Here is a 27,480-nt window from a genome sequence, read left to right on the forward strand (position 1 = left end):
TATTATTTCAATTTATAAATCGACGGAGTGGGATTTTTGCGCATGAGTAGAAACAGTGGCCAAAGTTTATGACCATGATACTATAATATCCTATTATTATTTATTATTATTTTATAAATTCTTAACATCCATTGTAACAAATAATCAACAAAATCAAAATTTGAATATGTTGATAAACAACTTTACAACATGATGGGTGGGCCAGACAGTTCACTTTGGTTGACAGCACAAAATGCTTCCTTTTGATTGACCAGACGCAAGTAACGCACTGTAAAAGATGAAAGTTGGTCAACTCTTCCGTTTCAGTCAGTTTCACTTACGTTCCATTATATGTTTACATTCATTTATAAATAAGAATACACAAAATTCTATGTTGATCTTTTATGTTTACAGTCTGGTAAACTATAAATCCAGCTTAAAAATTGCAAAATTATCAAATTAATTTAGTGTCTGCAGTCATATAAACCCAAACAAACAACAACAAACTAAAATTGTGGGTAATTCCCAGTAAAAATAGTAAATATTGCACCCTGTTATTATACTAGTATATTGACTATTGGCAATATGACAGAAACCTATTACATAAAAATGATGATTTCTCAGATTGAGATAGGACTTTTTAAAATCATATTAGTGAGCACTATTTTTAATGTCTACTATATAAAAAAACATGATTGCCACTATGATATAACAGTGATGAAAAACAGAAAAGACAAGTACGAGAAGAAAAGGAAAATATTAAACAATTAGTAAACAGAGCAAATAAAAAAAAAGATAAAATCCCAAAACAAAAATCAAAACGGCAGATTTTTGCTTATTCTACAGCCATTTAAAAAAATCCGAAATAATTTAAAACCCTAACAAAAACTGAAAAAGCCCAAACGCAAAGTGAAAAAGGAGTTTTCTGATGAATCATCAAATTCAGAAAGTAAAACAGGATTGTGTGATGATGAATGTGAAGATCTTGATATTTACAGAATTTGATGTATTATTTCTGACGATATTGGAAAACATGCATTTTGGTATCAGTGTACTAGTTGTGGAATTTTGGGCAATTCTGTATGTTCGGGTGTAGAGAGCACTAAAAGATAATATCCTCGAAATCATAATGTCATCAAATGTTGATAAATTACAGAAGATTCTTAACGTAACCTACTTAAATTAAATTAAAAATTTTAATCATACAGAAAATAAAAGTAGAAACAGTAAATAACAAACATTAACAAAGAATGTACAAAACACAAGGACATCAAGCTATCACACACAGTTCTTAAGCTGAGCTTTAAATTCTTTTGGAATACTACAACAATCCAACCTTTGGGAATATTGATTAGCAAACCTTGGTGTTCTAGATGTGAAGGAATTGCGTCCTTAGTTTGTGCGATGGAGTTTAACATAAAAGGGTTGATTTAGCCTTGTTTGTCTACTGGGAACATGGAGATTAATTTTTTCCAATAATTGAGGACCAAAAATAATAAAGTGCAGTATACTATAAAACATAGTGAGATCTTTGTGCTTGTGTCGGATTTGGAGAGAACTTATGTTGGGGGAGCTTTCCATATTTGAATAGTTAATTTCTTCAATCCTCTGGTTTTGTTTAAATGCAACAAATCTTAAGAATTTGTGTTGAACTGTCTCAATAGCTTGAATATGGGTGTTATAGTCAGGAGACCAAACACATGAACAGTAATCTAGACACATGAACAGAGTTGTTTTCATTTTTAACAGTGTTTACTTGACACAGATTATGAAAGGAACATAAAAATGAGAGGAATTGAATGGAATCGACTTCATTTGGTAAGGTTCCTGGTACTGGAGTAGTCACAGAAGACAATCCATCAATGGAATGGAAGACATCCAACATTGTGCTATGCCGCAAATGAAGCTAGTTTCTATAAAGCTGTTCAATAAATAAACTGCGTGATTTTTGCCATTTTTTACGATTTTCGTAAGATCAATAAAATCTATTATTTTCTTTGACCGGTCGTACTGAAATTTCCATTGTTGGAAACCAGTCTTTAAAACTATAACAAATTCGATTGATTTTAGGCAACAAATATGAAGCATTTGAAATATGACTAAAAATGCAATTCTAGTTAACAGTCACTGAAAGGGATATGTTGTATTGATCACATGAGAATCATAAAAAGTGGCAAAAATCGCGCAACGTTTATTTATTTAACACCTTTATAAAAACTAAGTACATTTGAAACACATCTTGATTTTTGTCGATAGGACATTCGGATCAAAAGAGATTGAACTTTTACCGTCGAGCTAATACAAATTTTATTTAGCATTGATTTCGCGCGCGTAACCGACATTCAAAATCACCGATCGCTTCAATCGTTGTTTCTGAGAGAACGGTTCATTTTACACAAAAAATGCTAAAACACATTTTTGGTCAAAATTATCTTAGCTACATTTTTTATTAAATCATTTTTTTCTGTGATGTACGGATTTTTGGTAAATCGATTTTTTCCGTTTTCCCCACTCTACGTGGGGCGTTTTAGGGGAAAGCCCGGGGTAAAAGTGGTAATCTTGTTTGCATCTTTTTTTTATCGTCCTAAAATTAACATTTTCTACAAAATTCAGCTTATTCGTATCATTTTTGGAGGTTCAGTGGCATTTTTGTCTCTGACGACTGGAATATTGAGAGTAGTACAAAACTGAGTATCTGGCACACATTATATCATTTTTTCTTTCTTCATCACTTTTAGGAACACCTTGATCTTGATTCTGATTAATAATTGGAACAATGATGTTATAACATACCTCCTGATGATTTTTACTCTCTCAGCATTCTTGTAAATGATGCTATTCGCAGTATGGTGGATAAATTTGAGTCCACTGGTTCAGTAAACAATCAATCAATACCCGCACGTCGAAGAAACGCAACATCTACCGAAAACATCGTCGCCGTCCGTGAGAGTGTGCAGGAGAATACGAGGCAATCGATTTCACGCCGCTCATAAGTACTCAGCCTTGCACAGACCACAACTACATACGCTCTTGTTTTATCTTTTACTAACATATTGAGATCATTGTCAAACCATTCTGGGTTTAGAATTTTCCCATTGTCAGTTTTACCCAATGCTTACTTTGCTGCGTTATGATTGAGCAGTTTTATTTGTTCATACATCTAGTTGGTACTACCATATTCTACAAACTAGTATATTGGCAAGTCTTAGTATATACTAAAATTTTACCGACGATTGTCTTAAACTTGTTAGATTATACCTGTTGTATCAGCTTTTTGACCAGTATAATTGTCCTGTGACCCTCTTGGGGAGCTTTTATATGGTACTGTTAAAATTGCTTTCACCATAAAGTGGTCCGATTCACGTTTGGGCTCTGATGTGCTCTTACATCTTTTGTCTTCATGTTAGGATCTTTACGTTGAATGACAGTCTATTACAGAGCGTAATTTCCTAGTAGGCTGTATCCATGTATATTTGTGTATATACGTGTGGGCGTGGAAACCGTTTAAAAAATTTTAAAGAGAACTATTCACAAAAGTTAATTAAACTCTGCCCACTATCGTTTAAGTTGTGTGCTCCATACCTGCCCAGTATTAGACTTTTGACTGACTTCCCCGTTCTACCATTAGTTTCCGAGGAGAAATATTTCCTTTCGAGAGCTTATATTTTCAAATCAGTTGTCAAATTAATGTAAAATTCGTTTTTGACTTTTTCGTCAGCGTCATTGTTTGGTGTGTATTCCCCAATAATTACTACGTCGTGTCCTCCATTTTTTGTAAGTTCTAACATTATAATTCTTTTCGTAAACTAATTTTCGAAACCAATTCAGATTTCTGCTTTAATCTGTGCCTTCTAAGAATTGCAAGGCAAAACAGACGTTGATAAAGATGTTATTAGAGACATGGGGAATCTAAAATTACATTCCACAACATATCTCCTCAACTAAGCAAAAATCCTTAGCGAATTGGTTTCTCGTACTCATAAAGAGTAAATCGGAATAAAAAGAAAAGACAGTTAAGATTTGATTTCACGTATAGTGCGTCTGTGTATCCGCTTATACGTATTTCACCCTAAAAGGGATCTTCGGAGCGGATATTCACAAACGCTCTGAACGTGAAAATAATCTTTCCTGTCATATTAGAAGCAACTATAAAATGGATCGATCTAGACGCAATAGCGACATCTGGTAAATAAATCCGTAAACTAATTTTCGAAACCAATTCAGATTTCTGCTTTAATCTGTGCCTTAAACAACCCATTTCTATTATATCCATTTAAACTTTATATCAAGAATATAAAATTATTTATACCTACCTGGTAGGTACCTACAAAAACATATCCAGGGAGTATCACGAAATTGTCAGAATTTAAAATCAATATTCCATATACATTCTATAGAAGACTTATTGTAAGTTTTGAGAATTTCGTGTTACACTCTAGATATTTTGTATACTTAACGATATATAACTGTGTGTGTTTTTTATTATAATTTACTGTATTTATAATATATGTTATGTTATGGAGTAGATATGTTATAATTATTGACTTCTTATACTGTCTTTGAGATCCATTACCAGCTTTAAGCGACCTAAAATTACTGTTACAATTTATTAAACAATGAACATCCAAATTTTAATTATGTAATGATTGTCATATCTGTTCACACTACCACAATAACAGAGCTTGCTTATCACTAAAGTGATAGCGTTAAAACATCCAAACAAAAACGACAAACATAAATAATTACAATAACATTGTTAAACATTATTATACATATATAATTGTTAAGCAGATACATACCCGATTTCATACCAGACAAGTGATTCAAATAAATTTTTGAATTTGATAAGATATTCTTACATACATTTTCTGGTCAATTTTTGATTGTCGCTGACAAGCAAAACGTGAAGACAATAATATATTGTTTATATTCAAAATTTATATCTAATATTACCTCTTGTAATAAATGACCAACATTAAGTACTGTAATAACTATAATATTATAATACTATAATAAATCTTTTTCATTATTTTTCAGATGGACAACTTAATGAGTATGCCACTCAATGTAGTAGAGGAACGCCGACCTAGGACTAGATCAGATGGAGCACAACCGTGGCGAAGGTACCTAAATCGTTCCAGGACGCTTAGACCCAGGTCGGAAAAATTCATTATAACGTTTGCATGGGCATTCCTTCGATTACTTTTTGTATTTAGATAACTGGGCAATAATTTATATACGGTTGGAGTTTAGAAATGTAGAATTTTGTATTTTATGTTGAAAAAGTTTCCTTAAAATGCAATATTTTTATAGTCTGAGTTTACAGTATGTCTTTTCACAAGAGAACAGCAATTTTATGTCGATTTGGTATAAATTTAAATATCTTCAACTACACTGTACCCCAGAATTAACCAATCACGTGAAATTCCAAAGTTTTCTCCTTTTTTGTCTTTATGCCTTTCTTTCTTCATTCGTTCTTCAAAAATTTATAATTTTTTGTGGCTGAAAAGAAAGTTTTTGTTAAAAGGCTGTCGATAAATAAAATATTTACTTATAAAATAATGCTTGTTAAGTTAAATGTATTCATTTTTGGTTTATAATAACAAAGAATAATTTACAATAAGGTCAGATCAAGTAGCGCAAGCTGTTGCTATGCACAGGGATGGGCATTTCATTTGGTATAGCGAAGAAATACTTGGCGTTCGATGAAGTACAATCAATATCTGATACTTTACAACGATTTAGAGAAACTGGTCCTTATTCAAGAAGATCTGGAAGGGAAGACCAAGGGCAACAAACGACCGTGGAAGATCGGTAGTGATATCGTATGTAAAAGATTAAGGAAACAACATTTATTGTCGTACGTACCTGCTATAGGCCCTGTAGTGGACGCAGCTCAACGAAGAAAACGCTTATAATTATCTCGTGCACATGCAGCTTAGGATATGGAAGATTCTAGAAACGATCTGTTTAGAGACGAGTCTTGTTTCACGAGATATTCACCTGATGGCCGCCAAAGAGCGTGGAGAATGCGTAGAGAACGCTATGACAATCTCGCTTTTCTCCTAGAGTACAGTTTGGTGCTGGAGGTCAGATCAAGTAGCGCAAGCTGTTGCTATGCACAGAGATGGGCATTTCATTTGGTATAGCGAAGAAATACTTGGCGTTCCATGAAGTACAATCAATATCCGATGCTTTACAACGATTTTGATAAACTGGTCCTTACTCAAGAAGATCTGGAAGGGAAGACCAAGGGCAACAAATGACCGTGGAAGATCGGTAGCATAGTTTCACCTGATATCGTACCTAAAAGATTAAGCAAACAACATTTATTGTCGTACGTACCTGCTACAGGTCCATTAGTGGACGCAGCTCATCGAAGAAAAAGCTTATAATTCTCTCGTGCACATGCAGATTAGGGTATGGAATATTGGAGAAACGATCTGTTTAGAGACGAGTCTTGTTTCACGAGATATTCACCTGATGGCCGCCAAGGAGTGTGGAGAAGGCGTGGGAAACGCTATAACGCTATAATATAAGCATAATAGCTGATATTCGAGCTCGAGGAGGGAATACTCGATTTTAATATCCATATGTTAGAATTATTTTATGATTTCGATTTATTTGTTGTTAAATTAATCAATACTTTGGAACTTTTTTTCTTTTATGGTTTTTTATTGAACATACAATAAAAAAATTATTGGAATTTAAGTTTTTCCAATACTTTTTAATTTTACTTAAAATAAACTTAGCGTCAGGTTAATTTTGTGGAGCAGTGTATATTCTGTAAATATATTTTTAAATTGTAGCCACAAGCGGCACATTAAAATACTTTTGAATCATGAATTATGTATTATGCATTTCATGGATTTAAAAAATAAACTACATAATTATTTTAATATACAACGCTAGTTGTCGTAGCTGTAGTCCAGTTAGGGAGTTTACTGTTATCGTTGATAGGAGAATGGAATCTGAAACCTTAAATTATCTATTGGTTATATATAACGGTTGTCGGACCAATAGTTACTCATGGTATGCTGGTTTGGTAGAACAAAACAACGCTTGTATATGAATCACAGGTGTGTTGTGATTTTGCTCAACGGCATCCTTAGAGGTAAAGTATTGTAAATAAATCATTATCATCATCATCCAGTCTTCTGCGTCCAAAATTGAACATAGGCCTCCCCTAATTTTTTTCAGTTTTGTTGATAATGAGTTTCCTGCAGCCAATTCCCAGCGATTCTTTTGACGTCGTCAGTCCATCGTGTAGGTGGTCTACCTCTGCTTCTTCTGTTACCTCTTGGCTGCCCAGTTCCTCTTTAGCCATGCAATGTGCTCTATGACATCTGTGACGCCTGTCCTTTCAGTTCACTATCTCAACATCTCAATACATGAACGTACATTATGATTGTTAAAACGAAGTCGCTCAAAGCATAGGAGATCCGCAGGTCCTCATATCTTACTAAAACTAAAAACTGCTACTTAAACCCACAATTCTAACTGTATTCATTTGAAAGTTATTTATGAAGATGTTTATTGAACTTGTTCGCAATAATTCATATAATTAACAGGAACAAATAGCTTAATCATAAGTTTAAGCATATTCGAATATCATTATCACTGATACTACACCCCTAGTTGAGTCTCGACCTTCACCAGTCTATTTCGCATGTCTTTTCTCTTCATCGCTAACCGTTGCAAGTTTGCTAAGCTAAGCTTCCTCGCGTCTTTGTCCACACCATTCCTCCATCACAGTTTTGGTTTACCCCTCCTATTTTCTACTGTTACCGCTAATAGGGTTCGTCTGGGCGGGTAGTTTTCATTTGTTCTTGACACATGTTCAGCCTATTTAAGCCTACCTATTTTTATACAAGATATTATATCCCTTCCATTTACTATTGCTGTCTTTTCTCTTCATCGCTAACCGTTGCCAGTTTATTGCGCCGAATTTCCTCACGTCTTTGTAACCACCATTCCTTCATCACAGTTTTGGTTTACCCCTACTCCTATTTCCTATTGGTAGCGCTAATAGGGTTCGTCTGGGTGGGTAGTTTTCATTTGTTTTTGACACAGTCCAGCCTATCTAAGCCTACCTATTTTTATAAAACATATTATATCCCTACCATTTACTATTTCTTTACTTTTGGTACAGCTGGTAATTATATCTCCTTCTCCAAATGCCATTCTTACATATTGCGCGCATTTTTATTCTTTGTGCCTTTTTTTCCAACTGTTTTGGAGATTTGTGGATATTTCTTTTTACCCATACGTCAGAACTTATATGAAGTTCATCAAGTTCATTACACTTGTCATTTAGCCAAATCTACTTAGTTTCTTCGATTTTCTTTCTTATGAAGTTATGTTCGTTTTTTTTCTTTTATATTTTCGCTTTTAGTCCATTATTATCTAATGTCTCTTCTGTTCATTCATGGTTGATTTTTTCATCTTGTGTTGTTTGAGGTATTGTTGCGTTTCGTTACTTGATGTTTTTCCGATTTTCGTCTGGGGATTCTGCAATGTTTGCTAGTGTTTAGATTTTGCTATATTTTTTCCCGGATTTTAGATTTAATATGTTAATTGATTAATAATTGATTTAATATGTTAATTGGTTAATTGGTGTCGATTACCATGCTGATGATACAACTTACCAACGATTTCTTGAGGCCGTATATCATCAACGGCGACTCGGCGCGGGTGCAAAAGGAAGACAACAGTCAGAGAACATTGCTGCATTGCGGGACTGGACGCATATTGCTAGACTGCTCCAAAGCCATCGTCAGCAAGCTCATGCACCAGCAATCAGCGTTTCTACTGTGAGACGAAGGTTAAGAGAATAGAGTTTGACAGTTTGTACAATCCAGCAACGGGGCAATTATTTACTGCTGCTCACAAAAAACGAAGACTTGCATTTGTCCGTAAACAAGTCAATTGGACAATAGACAATTGCAAAAAAGTATTTTTTATGGTTAAGTGTAGACTATCAATTCATGGAAAAGATGATAGAAATAAGGTCTATAGAAGAGCGTTATGCTGTCTGCACTCGGTCACACCGAGTGGCTTTTGGTGGTGGCTCAGTAATGTGTTGTGCAGAGACTTTTTTCGCATATCTGCTCCAAAAATATGTTAAGAGCTTTGAAAGGTTCTCGTTGAGGAATGGATCACTTTTCCCCAAAACATGATCAGTTCTATACCAAATCGAATGAGGGGTGTCATCCAGAACCTTGATGCAACACATATTTGAAACATTCTAAACATTTATCATTCCTCTCCTCAGGTAGTTGTAGCTTCCTCCGTGGATGTGTTAGTTGTTGCTCTGGAATCCTCAGAGTCTTCTAACATTATTGTCACAAAGTGGTCGGTTTGCTCCTGTAGTGATCCTTTTCCAAGTGAACATTCTTCTACTCTAGAAATACATATTTACTGTTGTCTTCCATCTTATATGGAATAATATATCCTAAGTAAAATGTAATAAAAACTCGCTCGCATTGTTTGTTATTTCCTGACCGTGAATTTTTAAATAGAAACTTTTTTAATTCCTGGGTTTGTCTGTGTGTTATAAATAAAAACTCTTGATTATTGCTTAAACGTTTCGGCTATTTGCCATTCTCAATAAGCACTTTATTTTATAAACATTACATTACACAATTATATTTTATGTTTGCACTCTTTAAATGTTTAAGATTGAATGAAAATGTGGTATCTGACCCTAAATACATTGGCAAGTTTTAAAATACGAGTGGTTCAGGGTCGTATTTTAAACATCTGCTACGATGCGTTTAAAAAACAACTCAATTTATTAAATTATGATACATATTGGAAAGATGTGATGTCAATATTATATTTTGATAGAATTTTGATCTTTTTTTATGTGAATCATCTTCAATGTGCATTTTTTCATTTTTCAAAATCTGTACATTTTCAAAATAACAAAATGGATATTTAAGTTTAATTATTCAACGCGGAGTCAAACCCGGAAAACTACAGAAAGCATATATATATATATATATATATATATATATATATATATATATATATATATATATATATGTGTGTGTGTGTGTTACACTTGAAAATTTTTGATAAACATATATATATATATATATATATATATATATATATATATATATATATATATATATATATATATATATATGTGTGTGTGTGTGTGTTACACTTGAAAATAATTTATTAGTTTACAACAGCATGCATTTTTACTGGTAGGTCAACACTCACAAATCGCACTGTCTGTCATGAATATATTTAAAATACAGTATAGCCCAAAATAAACAGTACTGAACTTGTAATTATTTTATTGTTTTAAAAAATACATATTATTGACACTTTATAATATGTTCTAAATGAGCTGCTCCTCTCTCCAGGCAGACTTCATACCGCTATTCCAGATTTCTCGTAATGTTATGGAATAAAGGTTGTCCCAAGTCCGCGAAGAAGGCTTTAACGGCATCCTTTTTTAACTCATTGATGGTTTGTGGTGCCCGTTTAAAAATGGCAGTTTTATCCGTGCCCCAAATGTATGCGTCTGGAGATGTTAAGTCTGGAGAATGTGCAGGATAGGGGAAGTCAGTAAATCGTGAAATGAATTTGTTGGAAAATGTCCCTGAAGAAATTGACGATTTACGACAGCAGTATAGCAAGTCGCCCCATCCTGCTGGAAACATTGGTCACGAAATGCCAAATTACGTGCACGACAAAATAAACGTAGATCTGGGATGAAGCGTGTAAAAATTTGTATGTACCTCTGTTGATTAAGTGTGACTTGCCTACCACTTTCTTCGATAAAGTATGGACCAATGATTCCGTGATTCCAACTTCTTGATCTTTATCTGGTCTGGCAGAGTCCAGAAATCGATTTGTGCGACGATTTACATGGCCTGACAAATGAAAATGTGCTTCGTCTGAAAACCATACATTTTTCAAACATTCAGGATTTTCAAACTGTAATGCAAGAATTCTGGCACAATATTCCACTCTACTGTGATAATTCCTGGTTTGTAATTGTTGATATACCTGAATCACATACAAAAATGCACCCAGCTCCTTCGGGGTTCTTTGCAAGGAAGTTCGTTTTAAGCCAAGATGCAACGCTGTTCTTGTCTTACTTGCTTTCGGATTTTCCAAGATTTGCTCGAAAACACGGTCATTGTTATCGTTGTTGTTAACTCCTGAGTTGTTGTCCTGGGACGCCCTGAGTTTTCTTTTCGTTGGCACAATACATTACCCGTATTTCTAAACTTTTCAACAACCTTAAAAATTACATCATTACTTGGAGAACGTTTATTAAACCGTTGTGTGAATTGATCACACACGTATTGCAGACTTGCACTATTACGTTGGCCGATTCCGTATGAGCGAAAACAACGCTCTACAAGAAACACTTTCTCTTCTGTACTTAACACCATTTTTAACAATTAGGCCTTAATAATTAGTTGTTTAAGGATTACTTGACAGGTCTATACTAGCTAATTTGAATATGACAGCGCGCACAAAGAAACATCTATGTTTCGGTTTCAGTACTGTTTATTTTGGGCAATACTGTATAATGAATGATTAATTGTTCATCTATCAATCTACTTTTCATTTAGTCAGTGGCTAAGGTATTAGTGGGCCTTTGTTGCAATTGTTTAAGTCAATGTGTAGTAATAGAAAATTTATGGTTGAAATTAGAAAATACGAATCAGTTTGGCATTTTGTCAGGTATTGGTCAAGGTATTCATGTAGGACCTCTATATTATTTTTAATATTCATTAATGTTTTATTCATCCATAACATTTAATTAAACTTTATTCATTAATGAACATTTAATCTCTGCTAATGCTGCGAAATTTTTTAGAAATATTGAATCACTAGCTCAGTTTTTTTTAGAAGGATTGAAATTATGTTAATAAATAATGGGCTTATATATATTGAATATTTTTTAAACCGTTAACTAACACACCTCTGAAACATCGTGGTTTTTGAGATTTCCCAATGACGACTAACTTCTTTTTTTCGGAACCGGACATATTGGCACACGCGAATACCGTTACCCTTTCTGTTGATAACTTGCCACCTATACAACGTTCATTTAAAAGTTAAAAAGTTTCAAAAAAAGTCCCAGCTCGTCGGCATTGAAAACATCGTCACTGTAATTTTGTCTTATTGTAGGCCATGATTTCAACCAGTTGTCGGTGACTTCTTTGGAAACACTCTTCGCTTCTATATATATATATATATATATATATATATATATATATATATATATAATATATATATATATATATATATATATATATATATATATATATATATGTATATATATATATATATATATATATATATATATATATATATATATATATACAGGGTGGTCCTTAAGTAATTGTACAAACAGAAACCGTAGATTCTGCACTTTAAAATATTACGATTTAAGCCAACTTGCTTTAATAAAATGTTGATAGTAAAAAAGATACAGGGTGTTAAAGTGGAAATTTAAAATTTTATTTTTTGCTATAACTTTTACGTTTGTGAATATTTTTGGGCAAAAATTTATAATTGGACGCTCTTAAGTAGGATAAATTATAATTTTATACATACATTAATGTAACTGATAGAGGGCGCCACATATGCCACTTGTGTGGCATAGATTGGCGCTTAACTTTTTTGCTCTTTAAGTTAGCTCTATTTGTGTTAAAAAATATTAAACATACATTATTTTTACAAAGAAAAGGTATACTTGTTAGTAACCTCAAAATTTAATCGTTTTCGAGATAATCGCATTTTATAAGTTAGCTGCATAATAATTCTTAGTTGTGATATTTGTGTGGTAAAGCACTGAATACCTGTAGATAAGCATAATTCATAGTTTATTCTTATTAAAACAACTCAAAGATGATAATGTAACATTACAATATTTTTGTTATGGCTGCTAAATGTCTTATTAGAGAAAATATTCTTCATCTTCTTCTTTAGGTGCCGTGTCCGTATTCAGACGTTGGCTGTAATCATGTATACAATTTCCCTTTTCTATCGCTTCTTGAATTTCTATACCTACTGGCGTTGTATTACTTTTTCCCTATTGTAAAATGCTGAAAATCCAAAATATATGGTTTATGTAAGATGGTACACCACCATATTCTAGAGAGAAGGCAGTGAGAACATAGTTCAATATACCTTTTCTGAACGTTGGATTGGTCGTGGCAGTCATATTCCTTGGCAATGTGGTGAGATATTAATATAATTATTTAATTTATAAAAAATCCCAAAATAATACTTATTATTCATTACGTAAATTTATTACCCATTTTTATTAGGACAATTAGAAACTAAAGCACAGGTATTGAAGGACACATGTGCCTTGTTTCATAATACTTTTGCTACAAATCTAACCTTAAAGACTCGGCATTTTCACAAAAACATCATCGTTGGCCTAATAACCGATATTGTTATAAATATAGTAAACATACAGGCAATTTAGTTCAGCATAATATTAGTTCGTTAGTTAATCATAATAGTCCATTTGTTCGATATGTAATTATAGTTACTCGTAAGCTGTAACGTAATCATATAAATAAGTAATGTCATCGATAGGTTATTCCATGTGTAATTAAGTAACCAATGAATGAGATACATCACAGTTTAATACATTATTTAACCTCTGCGACAAATAAGATGTAGTTCCATAATATACCATAAGATTTGGATATGTATCCAAAAGAACATATTCATCTATTATACATTATAGCCACAACGTAGCCCAGAATTTAATCCGCTTGATTCTGGTGTATGGGGCGTATTAAAACAACGTGTCTATAAGAAATCCCATAAACATTCGCAACCAACTATAGGAAGAAATAAATACTGCAGCAGTTTCTTTAGAACCAATGATGCTATTTAATATGAGATGATTTTTATGGAATATATTGACAAATGAATTAATGAAAATGGTGGACATATCGAACAATTGCTTTAACAAAAAGTTGTGTTATTTAGTTTAACTATTTCTTAATTTGGTTTGTAAACAAAATGTTTTGATTATGACTTTAATTTAACATAAAACATAACATGTTTAATGTAAAATCCTATTATTCTGTGTTTTGTCAAATCCTATTATGAATTACCCTGCTGATATATTTATTTTATTTAATATTTCGTTAACTATTAACTTTAGTTAAAGGTATTTTATACCAAAATTTAGATTTATTAACGTTTTTGTCTATTTTTCCTTCGTTGCCTGGAGTAATTGCCTTAAATCAGAATTATGCAGCTGATTTGTAAAATGCGATTATCTCGAAAACTGTTGAGTTTTGAAGTTATTAACAAGTATATCTTTTTTTTGTTAAAATAATGTATCTTTAATATTTTTTATCACAAATACTGGTAACTCAAAGAGCAAAAAAGTTAAGTGCAAATGTATGCCACATATATGGCATATGTGGCGCCCTCTATCAGCTACATCAAAGTATGCATCAAATTATAATTTTTCATATTTAAAAGTACCCAGCTGTAAATTTTTATGCATAAATGTTTACAAACATGAAAGTTATAGCGAAAAATAAAATTTTTAATTTGCATTTTAACACCCTGTATCTTTCTTAATATCAACATTTTATGAAAGTAATTTGGCTTAAATCGTAATATTTTAAAGTGTAGAATCTACTGTTTCTTTTTGTACAATTACTTAAGGACCACCCTGTATATATATATATATATATATATATATATATATATATATATATATATATATATATATATATATATATATATATATATATATATATAATATAATCGCCGAGTCTTCTACGGCTGGCGCCGTTTCTTGGATTCTAATTTCCATCCTTCTTAATTTTTTCGTATCATGTCCTTAAGAGCGTTGTCGCAAAATTTCGGGCCAATGATTTTTAAATGCAATCATTTTTTTCGAATCCTGAGAAAACTAACAAATATTTTTGAAAAATTTAAACGCAGAATGAAAGAGTACATTATTACCAGGGCCGAAAGTCCATTAGAATAAACAAAAAGTTTTTTGAATGAGATATTTGAAATTAAAAATCACACTAAATTTTCTCTTTTTCACCCCTGTAACTTATTAAAATAAACATTATGGAAGTTTTCAGGGACTTTCGGTCCTTAGTAATAATGTATTCTTTCATTCTGCGTTTAAATTTTTCAAAAATACTTATTAGTTTTTTTAGGATTCGAAAAAATGAACGCATTTAAAAAGCATTGGCCCGAAATTTTGCGCCTACGCTCTTAATTTTTTATTTGTTTCTTTGATTTAATTCCCAGAGTTCGGCGGCGTACAACGCCAATTACTTTCTATTATTGTTTTATAAATTCTTCTTTTATTTTCTTATGTTATTTTATTATTCAACAATAATCCTCAAAACTGTCCAGTGGCTGATATTCAGTTGATTTTATAGTTCCCGTTTCAATTTGTAGCCTTTCTGGTTTTCTGGTTTTCTGCTGCAACTCAGTACTCAATTTTTTGTATATTATTGTAAGGCCTCACTTAATTTACTCCTTTTCCAGTTTTCTAAGCATATAGTCTATATCACTCTAGTCTTCAGCCAGAATCGCTTGGTCGTCAGTGAAGTGTATCGTTTACAATATCTCATCTTCGATTGGGATGCTCATATTGCAGAATTTTCTTCTCCACACTACGAGCGCCTCATTCAGATATATTTTGGAGAGTGTAGGTGCTGTGCAGCAGCCTTGCTTTAGAACCATACTAATGGTAATTAATCTCTAGTTAATTCGTTTACAGTTTTAATGTTTACTGTCATATTTTTGTAAAGCTGTTGTACTGCTTTTAGATATTTTTTTATTTATTCCTTGTTTTTCCATTGTTACCCAGAACATTGAAAGTGGTACACTATCGTATGCCTTTGTCAGATCTATAAACACTACATGAATTGAAAGGTTGTGGGCTAATCTTTTCTCAATAACCTGCTTTAGAGACAATGTGTAGTCCATACTGTCCATACTTTTAATATTTTTCCATATAGTCTTGAAAGTGAATTTATGACACTTAGCCCCTAGTAGTAACAATTCGTCTTATTTTTTTTGTGGATGTTGTTAATATGTGTTTTTGTCCATTTCGATGTTAAGTCATGTTTTTTATAGAATAAGGTGAAAACATACACTACTAATTCCCGTAATACTTGTGGGCTATGTTTTAGTAATTCGTTCGGTATGCATGCTTTTCAATTTTTTAGATTTCGTATTTCATCTTAGACTTCCTGTACTGTTATTTCATCGTATTCCACTTCATATGTTGTTCTAATGGTGTTCGTGAATTGGGGTCCTGTTTCGGTCAGAAGTTGTGAGTATCTTTTTTCTATTAAATCTATTCTACTCAGTCTTTTCTGTTTATTCTCAGGTTTTTTACCGTTTTCCAAGCTTCTCTTGATTTTGTTTACCCTATATATTTGTTGAGCTCTTCGCATTTACTTTCCCAGGAAACATTTTTTGCTTTAGTTACTAGATTTTTTACTTCTTTGTTTGATCTTGCGTATGTTGGTCTATCATCTGGGTCATTTGTTTGCAGCGACTTTTGATATGCTTGTTTCCTGTTATGTACTGCATTAGCGGTGTCATTTGTCCTCCACAATGGAGTATCCTTTTTGTTCCTTTCGATCGTGACGAGTGATTCATAAGCTGCTTCATTTTTCAGTTTTGCAGTGCATCAATATTGTATTTAGATGGATTCGTTTCCAGTGGTTTTGATTGTGCTGGTTGGTTGTCATTTAGGTGTAGTGGTCGCGGTTGATACTGTGGGTAACATTTCTTCTTGGGTCCTCTTAACACTCTTACGTCTTCTACTTGTATGTGTGTTTCTTGTTTTGGGATAATTATTGGGATCATTATTGATTCGAAATTATCTTTCAAAAATCATATAGAGAGCATGGCATTTAAAGGCCAAGATACATTAAGATTTTCGAAGATCGAAAGAAAAATTTGAAGAAAGCGGCATATTAGAAGAAAATTGAGTAGATCAAAGATGGGAAACAATAAAAAAGAACATAATAATCATTGCTAAAGAAAGCATGGGAACACAGAAGGTTAATGTAAATGGTTAAAGGAAGATCAAATCATGGTTCACCAACGAAATTAAATTTTAAGCCTATGAAAAACGAAAAGCGTATATCCACTATCAAAGTAATAAGACACCCACAAATTACCAGCACTATATAACCTCACGGAATAATGTCAACTCGCAAATAAGAAATCTAAAGAGGGAATACTGCTCTAAATTCACAAAATAAGTGGAACGTGATTTATACTGTGTATAACAAAAAGTCTGGAAGATGTTGAAGGAAAGAAAAGAGCTATTAACGAGTATAACAACATAAACAGTATATCGAACAGCTTTACACGGACGAAGATAGATAGATCGGTGAAGAAAATGGAGAGGCAGAAGACGAGCTGGTAACAATAACGGAAGAAGGGGTGATATAGAGAAAGAATATAGAAAGATTAAAAAACCGAAAAGTCCCAGGTCCGGATACGATTCCGAATGAACTACTAAAATACGGAGGAAGAACATTAACAGAAAGTGTTACGAAACTGCTCCAAAAGATCCTTGAAATGAAATGCATACCAAAGGAATGTAAATCAAGTATAACGATCCCTATACACAAAAAAAGGGAACAAAAATGACCTATCGAACTATTCGTTGCTTGACACCAATTTGAAATTATTGACTAAGGTACTTGCTGAGAAAATAATTGAAAAGTATCAAATATGCAAAGAGTATAAAGGGTTTCGGTGTAACAGATCAACTGTCGATGTCATATTCATAATCAGATAATTATTGAAGAGAAAGCAGTAGAATTTAATACACCTGCATTCATGTGTTTTATCGACCTCACTAAATCCTTCGATTGTATTAGATTACAAGATGTGATTGAACTTTCACACAGAGAGACTATAACAGCCACTATAACACAGATAATAAAGAATATTAACTCTCATCACAAAACAAGAATAAAAATAGGAACCAAACTAACGGAGGAAGTCAACATTAAATCAGGTTTAACTTGATAATGGACAAACTAATAGAAAAAGTAAAAAAGTCAGGAACAGTGTACAACATGGGTAACAGAGCAATAAAGATTCTATGCTACGCAGATGACGCAGTAATAATATCAAATTCTGAAGAATAGTTTAACCTGAAAATATCAGCACTAAAAACAGTCCCTTGTTATTGCTAGGGAGCCAGTGAGATGCAAAATTGTAATAAACGAAGAAATAATAGAACAAGTATTAAAATTCAATTATCTGAGAACGAAAATATCGTATGATGAAAACATCTCCGAAGGAACCCGGATACAAGCTAATAAAGCAGCGTACGTGCCAGGATGCCTACGGGACGTGACATAGAGAAATAAGAACATGAATATAGAAGGAAAAACACGCTTATATAAGACTTGTGTACGACCAATATTAACCTATGCTACAGAAACAAGAGCAGAAACAACAATTACAAATCTTAAATACAACAGAGATGAAAACACTGAGGGCGATAGCATGTAAAACTTTAAGAGACAGAATCCGTAATGCACACATCAGAGACATGTGTAAAGTACATGATATCGTCAGATGGGGACGCCAATGAAGACGAGAATGGAACCAACATATTAACAGAATGGGAAGAGAGAGACTTGCCCGAATAAGAGATGCCAACCCAGAAGGTAAAAGACCACAAGGCAGACCCCCTAAATGATGAGAGTTAATTGGTAGTCAACATCACAAATACTGCTAAATCAGACCGGAAATAACAGGCCTTAAGGCCTAACACATAAAGAAGAGGAAGATGTATTTTAATAAGTAAACATTTATTTTGGATATCTCTAACTATAATAACGTCACCTTGACGTCCTTATGACCTTATCCATTTGGTTTCTAAATGGAGACATTTTTTCTGTCAAAATTAAATACACAATGGAATTCAAAGAGCGGAAATATGTGTCACTATTGTCCTAAACTTAGTAGTTTTTGAGATACAAGGTATTGAACTTGCGGCGACGTTGTCCGATATCTAGACTCTATTTTCTTCGATCTTCCTATTTTCCATTCTCTATGTTCTTCACATTCATAGCTTTACGAATTCCCTCGTTTTAATTTCTTTTTGAGCGTCCCCTTGTTTTCGCTGATGTGGTATCCAATTGAGTGCTTGTTTATGTAATCTGTTTTCGTTCATTCTCCGTACGTGTCCGTATCAGATAAGTGGTTTCCTTTCGATGTCAGTAATGACTGTGTCCTGAAATCCCATTCGTTCTTTAATATTTTCATATCTCCGTTCATGATATTCTAACTGACCTTCTAAATCGCATTTAGTATCCATTTCGGTCGCTTGTAATATTATTTTAATTTAGCTTTATGATATGGAAATAAAATAATGTATGAATATTAAATTATTAGACATGCTAAACGCAAAAAATCATTAAGTACAATAGATTCAGTACTGTGGCACCTGCATTTCAACCACCACATTTGTGTTAAACAGTTTGTATGGTTTTGTAAGACCGAAGCTTGAATTTACCCTTGCCTGTTGGGTCACTTAATAATAAACAAATAATTCTCGATATTAAATAATTTTATGTATTATAAGTTAACATCAACAGTTGATATTAAAATGTTAACTCGACATTGACAGTTAACAACTGCCTTTGTTCCATATCTATTTCTTCAAGTTGTCTTTTATTTTTTTACAGGACGCTTACAAGAATAGCCTCATCAAATTTAAGGCAAAACGTTTCGTTTGAAAATATATTGCAAGATTTCATAGTCAATTTGGGTGTGGGTGTAAACTTCGGCACTGCGGCCAACATGCAGCTGTTTTTGGGAAATCCTGGAGACTACGCCTGGGGACGTGAAGGACTGGACGCCATCGTTACTCAGCTTCTGAATCAAATGGATACAACAGGTAAGACATGGTTTGAATATTAATGAAGTGCGTGTTAAAAAAAATACACACACACACATTCAGGTTTCCACACTTAGCATATCTATCAGTAGGAAATGTTTAAAAATGGGAAGAAAAACTAAGAATAGCCTACTGTGAAAATATCCTAGGCCAAAAGCAGACGAAAATATTATTATAACGTTCTGTTCACAACGCGAAAAAGTCTTAGAAGTTTAGAAGACTGATCTTGCGAGTAATCACAGATCTTCTTACAAAGTGGAAAGGGCAATATGTACATGTAGATTCTGCGAAAATGCGGAAGAAACATATTAACTGCAGACTTACTGCACAAAATAGGTTTTCTTAGAATCAAGTGTAGTAGATACTATTTTTTTTAGGAATAAGCCGCAATTAAAGGTTAAAATAAGTTTATTGACGTTTCAATTTTCACTTCGGAAATCGTTCTCAAAATACAAATATTAGTAAATTAAACAAATTTTGTTCTGTACAAGAGCAGTGTAAATATAAATATTTATGGTCAATTCTCTGACGTAAATTCTTCATAGAATGTTGCTTTTTATTATTTACGCAGACCAATGGTGAAAAATTTTTTTAGTAAAAATACCTTACTCGGAAGTCCTTTGCAGCGCATAATCCAAATATGATATTTCTTCTTCTTACAGTGCCTATACTACCATAACCCTACCAAAAAAACCAAATGCAAAAGAATGCCAAGACCACCGGATAATAAGTTTAATGAGTCATACGCTCAAAATATTTTTAAAAATTATACACCGGAGAATACACAACAAACTTGAGCAGGACATAAGTGACACACAATTTGGATTTAGAAATGCACTGGTAACGAGGGAAGCCCTGTTCGTTGTGAATGTACTTGTGCAAAGGTGCATGGATGTTATCAGCCAGTATATATGTGTTTCTTGGATTACAACAAATCCTTCGATAGAGGTTTTAAATGCAATTAAAGTCATAAAACTGCAATATCTGGGACATGTCATGAGTGGCGAGCGTTATAACTTGTTGCAATTAATAATACAAGGAAGAATACAGGGTAGGAATCGTGGAAGAAGATGCATCTCCTGGTTGAATAATTTGAGAGCTTGGTTTAACTGCACTTCTGCTGACCTCTTTAGAGCAGCGCCGTCTAAAGTGCGAATTGCCATGATGGTTGCCAACCTTCTTAGAGGAGATGGCGCGTGAAGATGAAAAAGACAGTGCCTATCCGTTCCGGATGTTGGCAATCAGCATAGCTATTCTAACTTTACTTGCAGAATAGTTCGGTTGTAGAAGTATTGAACCACTTGCTTAGGTTTTGAAGCCAAGATATTCTTCTTCTCCCTGGTCCTCTCTTTCCAAATATCTTGCCCTGAAAATTAGTTGCAATAAGCCATATCTGTGTTTATTTCTCATAACAGAGACTTTTCTCTTCTGAAAATAGACTTTATCTTTACGAACGCTGATCTTGCTTTCCCTATGCGTTGTTTTATTTCAGCAGAGTGGTCCTATTTACTGTTTATGTTAGTACCAAGATATGTGCAGCTGTTTACCCTGTCAATTGGCTGTTGGTTTACTAAAAGATGTTATTTAATATTTCGCGCTTACTAACTACCTTTACTTTTGTTCGTATTGAGATCCAGCCCATATTCTCGACTTACCTGATGTGCACGACAGTATGGCTTGTAAACCATCTAGGCTATCTGCAAAAACTACTGCGTCGTCAGCATATCTACTGTTATTTAGAGGCACTCCGTTAACTAAGATGCCTTCCTGTGGTTGTCAGAGTGCTTGCTCGAAGATACGCTCCGAGTACATGTAAAATAGCACTGGAGACATAATGCATCCTTGTCTCACTCCTGTATACTCGATTCGCTATTCCCAGCCCGAACTGTCTAGTGAATTTAGTAATTATTTTTTAACAGATATTTACATAATTTTAACAAATATTTATTTAAATTTAATTTAACAGGTTTTCTGTAGATGTATATGTACGAAAAGTGCATATAATTCACCCAAGTGCACCCTAGTGCATAGGGACTATGCACCTAGTGCACCTCTTTAAATGGTAGAACTCCGCGGTTCTTTCATATTTGGGGGCCCATTGACCATATGAAACAATAAAACCTCTCTAATGTTGTAGTTCCTTTCTAAAGTATATAATCAATAGCCTAGATGATGCGCTGATGCGTTGGTTATTTTGATGAGCCTGAAAGTTCACTTTTTCAAGCCACCTTGATTACTTCTCGGATAATTTGGGAGATGTTTATGAGGAGCACGTTGGATGTTTTCACCAGGACATTAAACTCGTGGAAAACGGTACCAGAGCAGCTGGAATACTAATATCATTGATGAATAGTGTTGATCACTTCACAGATAAGTTTTGCAAGCGACTCATCGTAGAGAAAGTTATATAGGAGGTTTCAAATAAAAAAGAAAAAAAGTATAGACCAATTCGAGGTGATTAATGAATCTTGTATTAGCACATTATATCACTGTGTTAAGTAACTTAGGTACTGTAAATAAAAACCAAACTTATCAACTATTAACAGTGTTTCAATAGAATTCGAGTCGGTCTGTCAATCACATCATGATTAAGCCATTTAAAAAAAAAAAATTATTGATGAATGCGAATGATTAATCATTCAAATCCATGAAAATTCAACAAACATATGTAGTAAAATGTTAAAATACGATTACTCATTCCAATGTATAACGTATGACGAATATGATTATTAATAAAAGGAACTGTAGTCATGTAACTGACGAATTATAGTTGTTGTGACTGTTTATTTTTTTATTTTCGAAGAAATCGCTTTTACTATCACGATTTTGCCACAGATAATTTTCAAATACGTATATTAATTTTATGCAGGTGTACAGGGTATCAGGCATGGCCAAATTGGAGAGGAATATGTATATTCAGTGTAGTTAAAAGTCTACATTTATTTTACATATTCCCAATTGTCAACAGACGCACGTGAAAGCCAAACAAGGTCGTACTGAGGTGTATCATATGATTTTTAAAAATATTTACTTTTGAAACTATTAGTGTAAGAATTTCTTGAAATTTAATCATTAAATCACACTTAAACTAAACTCTAAAAAATAACACGACCAGTAAATAACTTAACAATAACTATAACATATAACACACAATATATTAACTTAAAAACCAACAAGCTACAATTTGAATTTAAACAGACTGGCAAGTTTGGATCTGTAACATGAGAATCTGTCTGGCTTAAGGCAATAAATTATTAATAGCCTCTTGACGAATGAGAGGGCGAATATCAACACGTGCGTGTGTTTACAGATGGGAATTTGCTAAACGAATGTACTTAAGTTTTAAGTTTATAGTAAGTGGCTCAATATTTATTAGAAAACAAAAATTACATACTGAAATTTAAATACTACTAAGTCTTTTAAAATAATAAATTTGTCATAAGCTAATTTTTGGGTTTCAAATATCTATCTATCTATACAGCCCTTGCTGTCCAATTTTGGACATAGGCCTCCTCTTCCTTCTTCCACGTCTCTCTATTGTAGGCAGTTTGTATTCACTTCGGGCCTGCGTGTTTCTTCAAGTCATCTGACCATCTCATTTGTGGCCTTCCTCTTTTTCGTTTGTAACTATATGGTCTCCAGTGTATAATCATCATCAAATATACCATGCTTAAATAACAATACTTAAATATTTAATTATTTTATGTATGATTTTGATGTCACAGCTAAAATGATGCAAACTTTAAAACAAGATAATTAATAAAGAAAATAAACCGTACGCATTTTGTAGGTCCTCCTTCATTAACAATTACAGCCTGCAGTCGTCTAGGCATTGATTCGACCAACTTTCTATAGTAAAATTCATTAAGCGATGCCGGAAGATGTAAACATTAGCACGTGTAGGCCTGCAACAGGGCCGCATTTGGGATTATCTTTTTGTTTAGTCAGAATATATATTATCTTATAAAATACGAAATTTATATTTTAATTTTGCAAAAGTGCTCGACAAAGTACCTGATTGTTTTAGTTGATATCCGATAATAGGAAACATTTATATAGGGGAAAAACCCAAGAATTTATTTTTTTTTTTTTGCCAACAATTTTATGTACCGAGTGCCTGCTAAAATATGTTTTATTTTTAATTTTTGCTATACTTAGTTGTTTGTACAATTCTAAAAAGTTTCATAATAATAATAAAAGAAAAATACTCATTACTCAATTATGTTGAAATAATATATATATATATATATATATATATATATATATATATATATATATATATATATATATAATTATATAATTATATATAATTATTAATATGTCGTGACTCGTCACTGTTAAATTATCTATATCTGAAAATTTTGGGGAATGCATATGTAGGTACTATAAATATGTCATCAGAACTAAACGTAAAGTCAAGCAATGAGGCATCCAAGTCATAGGTTTAATGATAACTCACCGGTAAAACATGACGGCAAACAAATTCAACAAATTGTTTCTCATATATTAGCTTTTTCGTTACCGTTAAGTTTGGCAGGAAAGCGCTGTTGCCAAATAAAAACATATGTATTTATTACAGCAGCTACCGGCCAAACCATGCCATCATGAATTGCTGTCAATCAATGCCATCACTTGCCATCGTGAATTGGTGTCAGCATATAAACATTACGTTTGTTTTTCCAGTTCACTGCTAAAATATTGTCTTTGGTGCTCATGTAGAACGTTCCATGCGGTACATTTTGCGAAAACGTTGGAAAATATTTTCGGTTTCAGTTCACCGTACTGCATACACAATGTTTTTGTCACACAAATACTTGCTAAATTTGGACTTGCGTACCAATTGTCTGTCTAGAATATATGTCCTTTATTTTCATATTTGGTTATAAAATATTTTACTACGCTACCACTAAATCCTAATAAATTGTCTCGCACTGATCTAGCACTGTGTAAACTGTTAATAAATCTGATACTATTCCAATTTCACCATCACACAGCACAAACATTTTTACTCCAAATCGGTGTCTTTTCGAGGGGATATATCTAAAAAAGGAGATATGTCTAAAAAGGAGTCTGTCATGCCCCGCTGGATTTACATTGTTGACGAAGTGTAAATATCGAAGTAGTTGAAGAATGCGATCTCTGGTCATATATTTTGTAAAAAAAGTCCGTTTTTATCAATTAATCTGTTGTCCAGATTCGGCATTAGCATCACTAAAGCGAAGAAGGTATACATGTCACTCATAATTGTGCCAGTCCATTTTTTGATTTTGTACTTTCAACAGATGCACAGCTATGTATATTGTTGGTTTATTGGAAAAAAGTATTTAAGTTTTGATATTTAAAATATGTAGAATGTAATAAATTACCTGAAGGATTTTTTAATCCCGTTGTTAATCCATCCAAAAAAGCTTGTCTTGATGTTTTTACTGTAGTGTCTACCCATATTTTAGACTTTGTATGGCCAGCGTTCAACCATGTCTCATCCAGATAATATATTTTCCGCTTCTCCTCTCTATAAGCTATTATCTTTTGAAGATATTCTCTTCGCCACATCACAATGTCGTCTCTATCTAGTAAAAGAGCGTTTCTTCCCCTACGTTTATATTGAAAATTAAGTTTTTTCAATATTCGGTAAAATGTGGTTTTCGAAAAATTTGGCAAATCAGGGTCATCGTTCACCTTCTTTAAAACCTTTAACATCAACGGTGGGTATTTCGTTGCTCATAAAAAAATTATGAACCAGTCTTCTAATGGCATTTTTGTCAAAATCATCAATTTTGTCAAACTTCTTTTTCCGGGTCAGACATACTTTTGGTCCAGCGAATTGATGATTCGTTTTGTATTCCTTTATCACCGTAAACACACTTCTATCACAAACTCCAACTTTATTAGCCACTTTTGACGTGACAACGTCTTAAATTAGGTTATGGCTCGGAGTCACTCATGAAAAAGTGTAACGCCCGCTCACGTCTGTTACGATGAGTCACCGAACGAGAGAGAGGCCCGCCGGACCGGCGAATGCCTTGCGTCTCTCTCCCACTCAAACATGATCGGCCCGCTGGTGCGATGCTATTTCTCCTATCATCGTCCTATCCTCAACAAAATCACTCAAATAGAAATTAGTTAAGTTTAAGTTTACATGTACAATGTTTTAGTAAACAAAATATATTTCTATAATTAAAATTTGTGCAATTCTTATTTTCATTCAATTCCTTGTTCCTATTGTGCAATTTAATAATATTCATATCAATAAATATTCTACCGAGAAAAAGACGTTGTCACGTAAAATCTTCGCCCGTAAAACCGACTTTACAGGCAACCGATTTTTTTTCACAATATCTTCAACCACTAACCCGGGATTTTCTTGTCTTTCACATTTAAAATTATTTCTTTAACTTCAACGCTAAGAGGGCTTCTTTTACTTCGTTTTCGAGGAGGACTCCATGTATTTTCAACCAATTCATCAGCAGAATCTGTGGATGACATTTTTGCTTTCAATATCAGTTATTGAAATATGTGGTTATTGTTACAGTAATCACAATCACGTATAGACAGGGTCTTTATACAAATAAAAATATATACTTAAATAGTTTTAAATCGCACAACAAATAATTGCTAATTCAACATTAGCAGCATAAATATAATTTATTGTCCTTTAACCATCAAGATGACTAAAAATATACTCACAAATCGATTCAAATTACAAAATTTCAATACCGAAATATACTACTTAAATCGTGTCCGAACCTGTATGAGTTTCGACGACGTCGGCAGTAACGAAATAAAGATGGACATTTCGGTTAGTTTTTAAATATTCTTGAAGAACTGTTACTTGCATGTATGCATAAAATATTCATTTATTTTATAAATCAGATTATTTTTTTACTTACTATGTATTCAGTGATAAAAATAATTTATATAATATGCAATAGTTGAGAAAATACAAGAATTAAGTAAGTGTCGTAATTATACTGTTACTTATCGGAACGAGTAGACTCATTTGGAACATCTTTAACAATCATCTGATAAATTTATATTTGTTTATACGCCCTGCATCGCTTAATGAAAGTAGGTATAGTATACTCTAGGAAATTGTGTTCCAAGCTTCAGTAATTTTTACTTTTAATTCATTTCTATTTGATAGTGGTGCACTATTTATTTTATTTTTTAATGTGAACCACAAATTTTCAATAACATTCAAATCTGACGACTGGGCTGGTGTTTTAATGACATTTCGGCAATTATAAACCAACCAAGTACGAACCCGATATGACGTGTGTTTTGGATCGTTGTCCTGATAAAACCGGTAATTGTTGTTAATACCTAATTTTTTAGCACTAGCAGCGAGATGCTGCCTTAGTATATCCGAGTACATGTATTGGTTCATATTCCTTTCAATAAAATGCAGGTTACCTACTCCTGCAGATGACAAACACCCCCACATCATCACTCCTCCAACACAGTGCTTTACTGTAGCTTTCATATTTTGTAATTTTAGTTCTTTCTCCACACTGATATTTTGGCATCCGACACAAACAAGTTCATTTTGGTTTCATTAGCAAATATTACTGAAT

The 27,480-nt window shown here is 33.1% G+C and overlaps 1 protein-coding gene across 3 annotated transcripts in view; it reads left to right on the top strand.

The window, feature by feature from the left end:
* The window catches only part of Iru (E3 ubiquitin-protein ligase Iruka), a 56,105-nt gene that overhangs the window by 2,572 nt on the left and 26,053 nt on the right, over positions 1-27,480 (top strand). For 2 of the 3 annotated variants that reach the window (XM_072529556.1, XM_072529554.1), the window contains exons 3-4: positions 5,017-5,135; positions 19,695-19,906. In XM_072529556.1, coding sequence (XP_072385657.1) covers positions 5,017-5,135; positions 19,695-19,906 — 331 coding nt within the window. The remainder of the gene's footprint in view (positions 1-5,016; positions 5,136-19,694; positions 19,907-27,480) is intronic. The other variant, XM_072529555.1, reaches the window with a different exon arrangement.

This window comes from Diabrotica undecimpunctata, chromosome 4, assembly GCF_040954645.1.
Source record: "Diabrotica undecimpunctata isolate CICGRU chromosome 4, icDiaUnde3, whole genome shotgun sequence".
NCBI classification, from domain to species: Eukaryota; Metazoa; Arthropoda; class Insecta; order Coleoptera; family Chrysomelidae; genus Diabrotica; species Diabrotica undecimpunctata.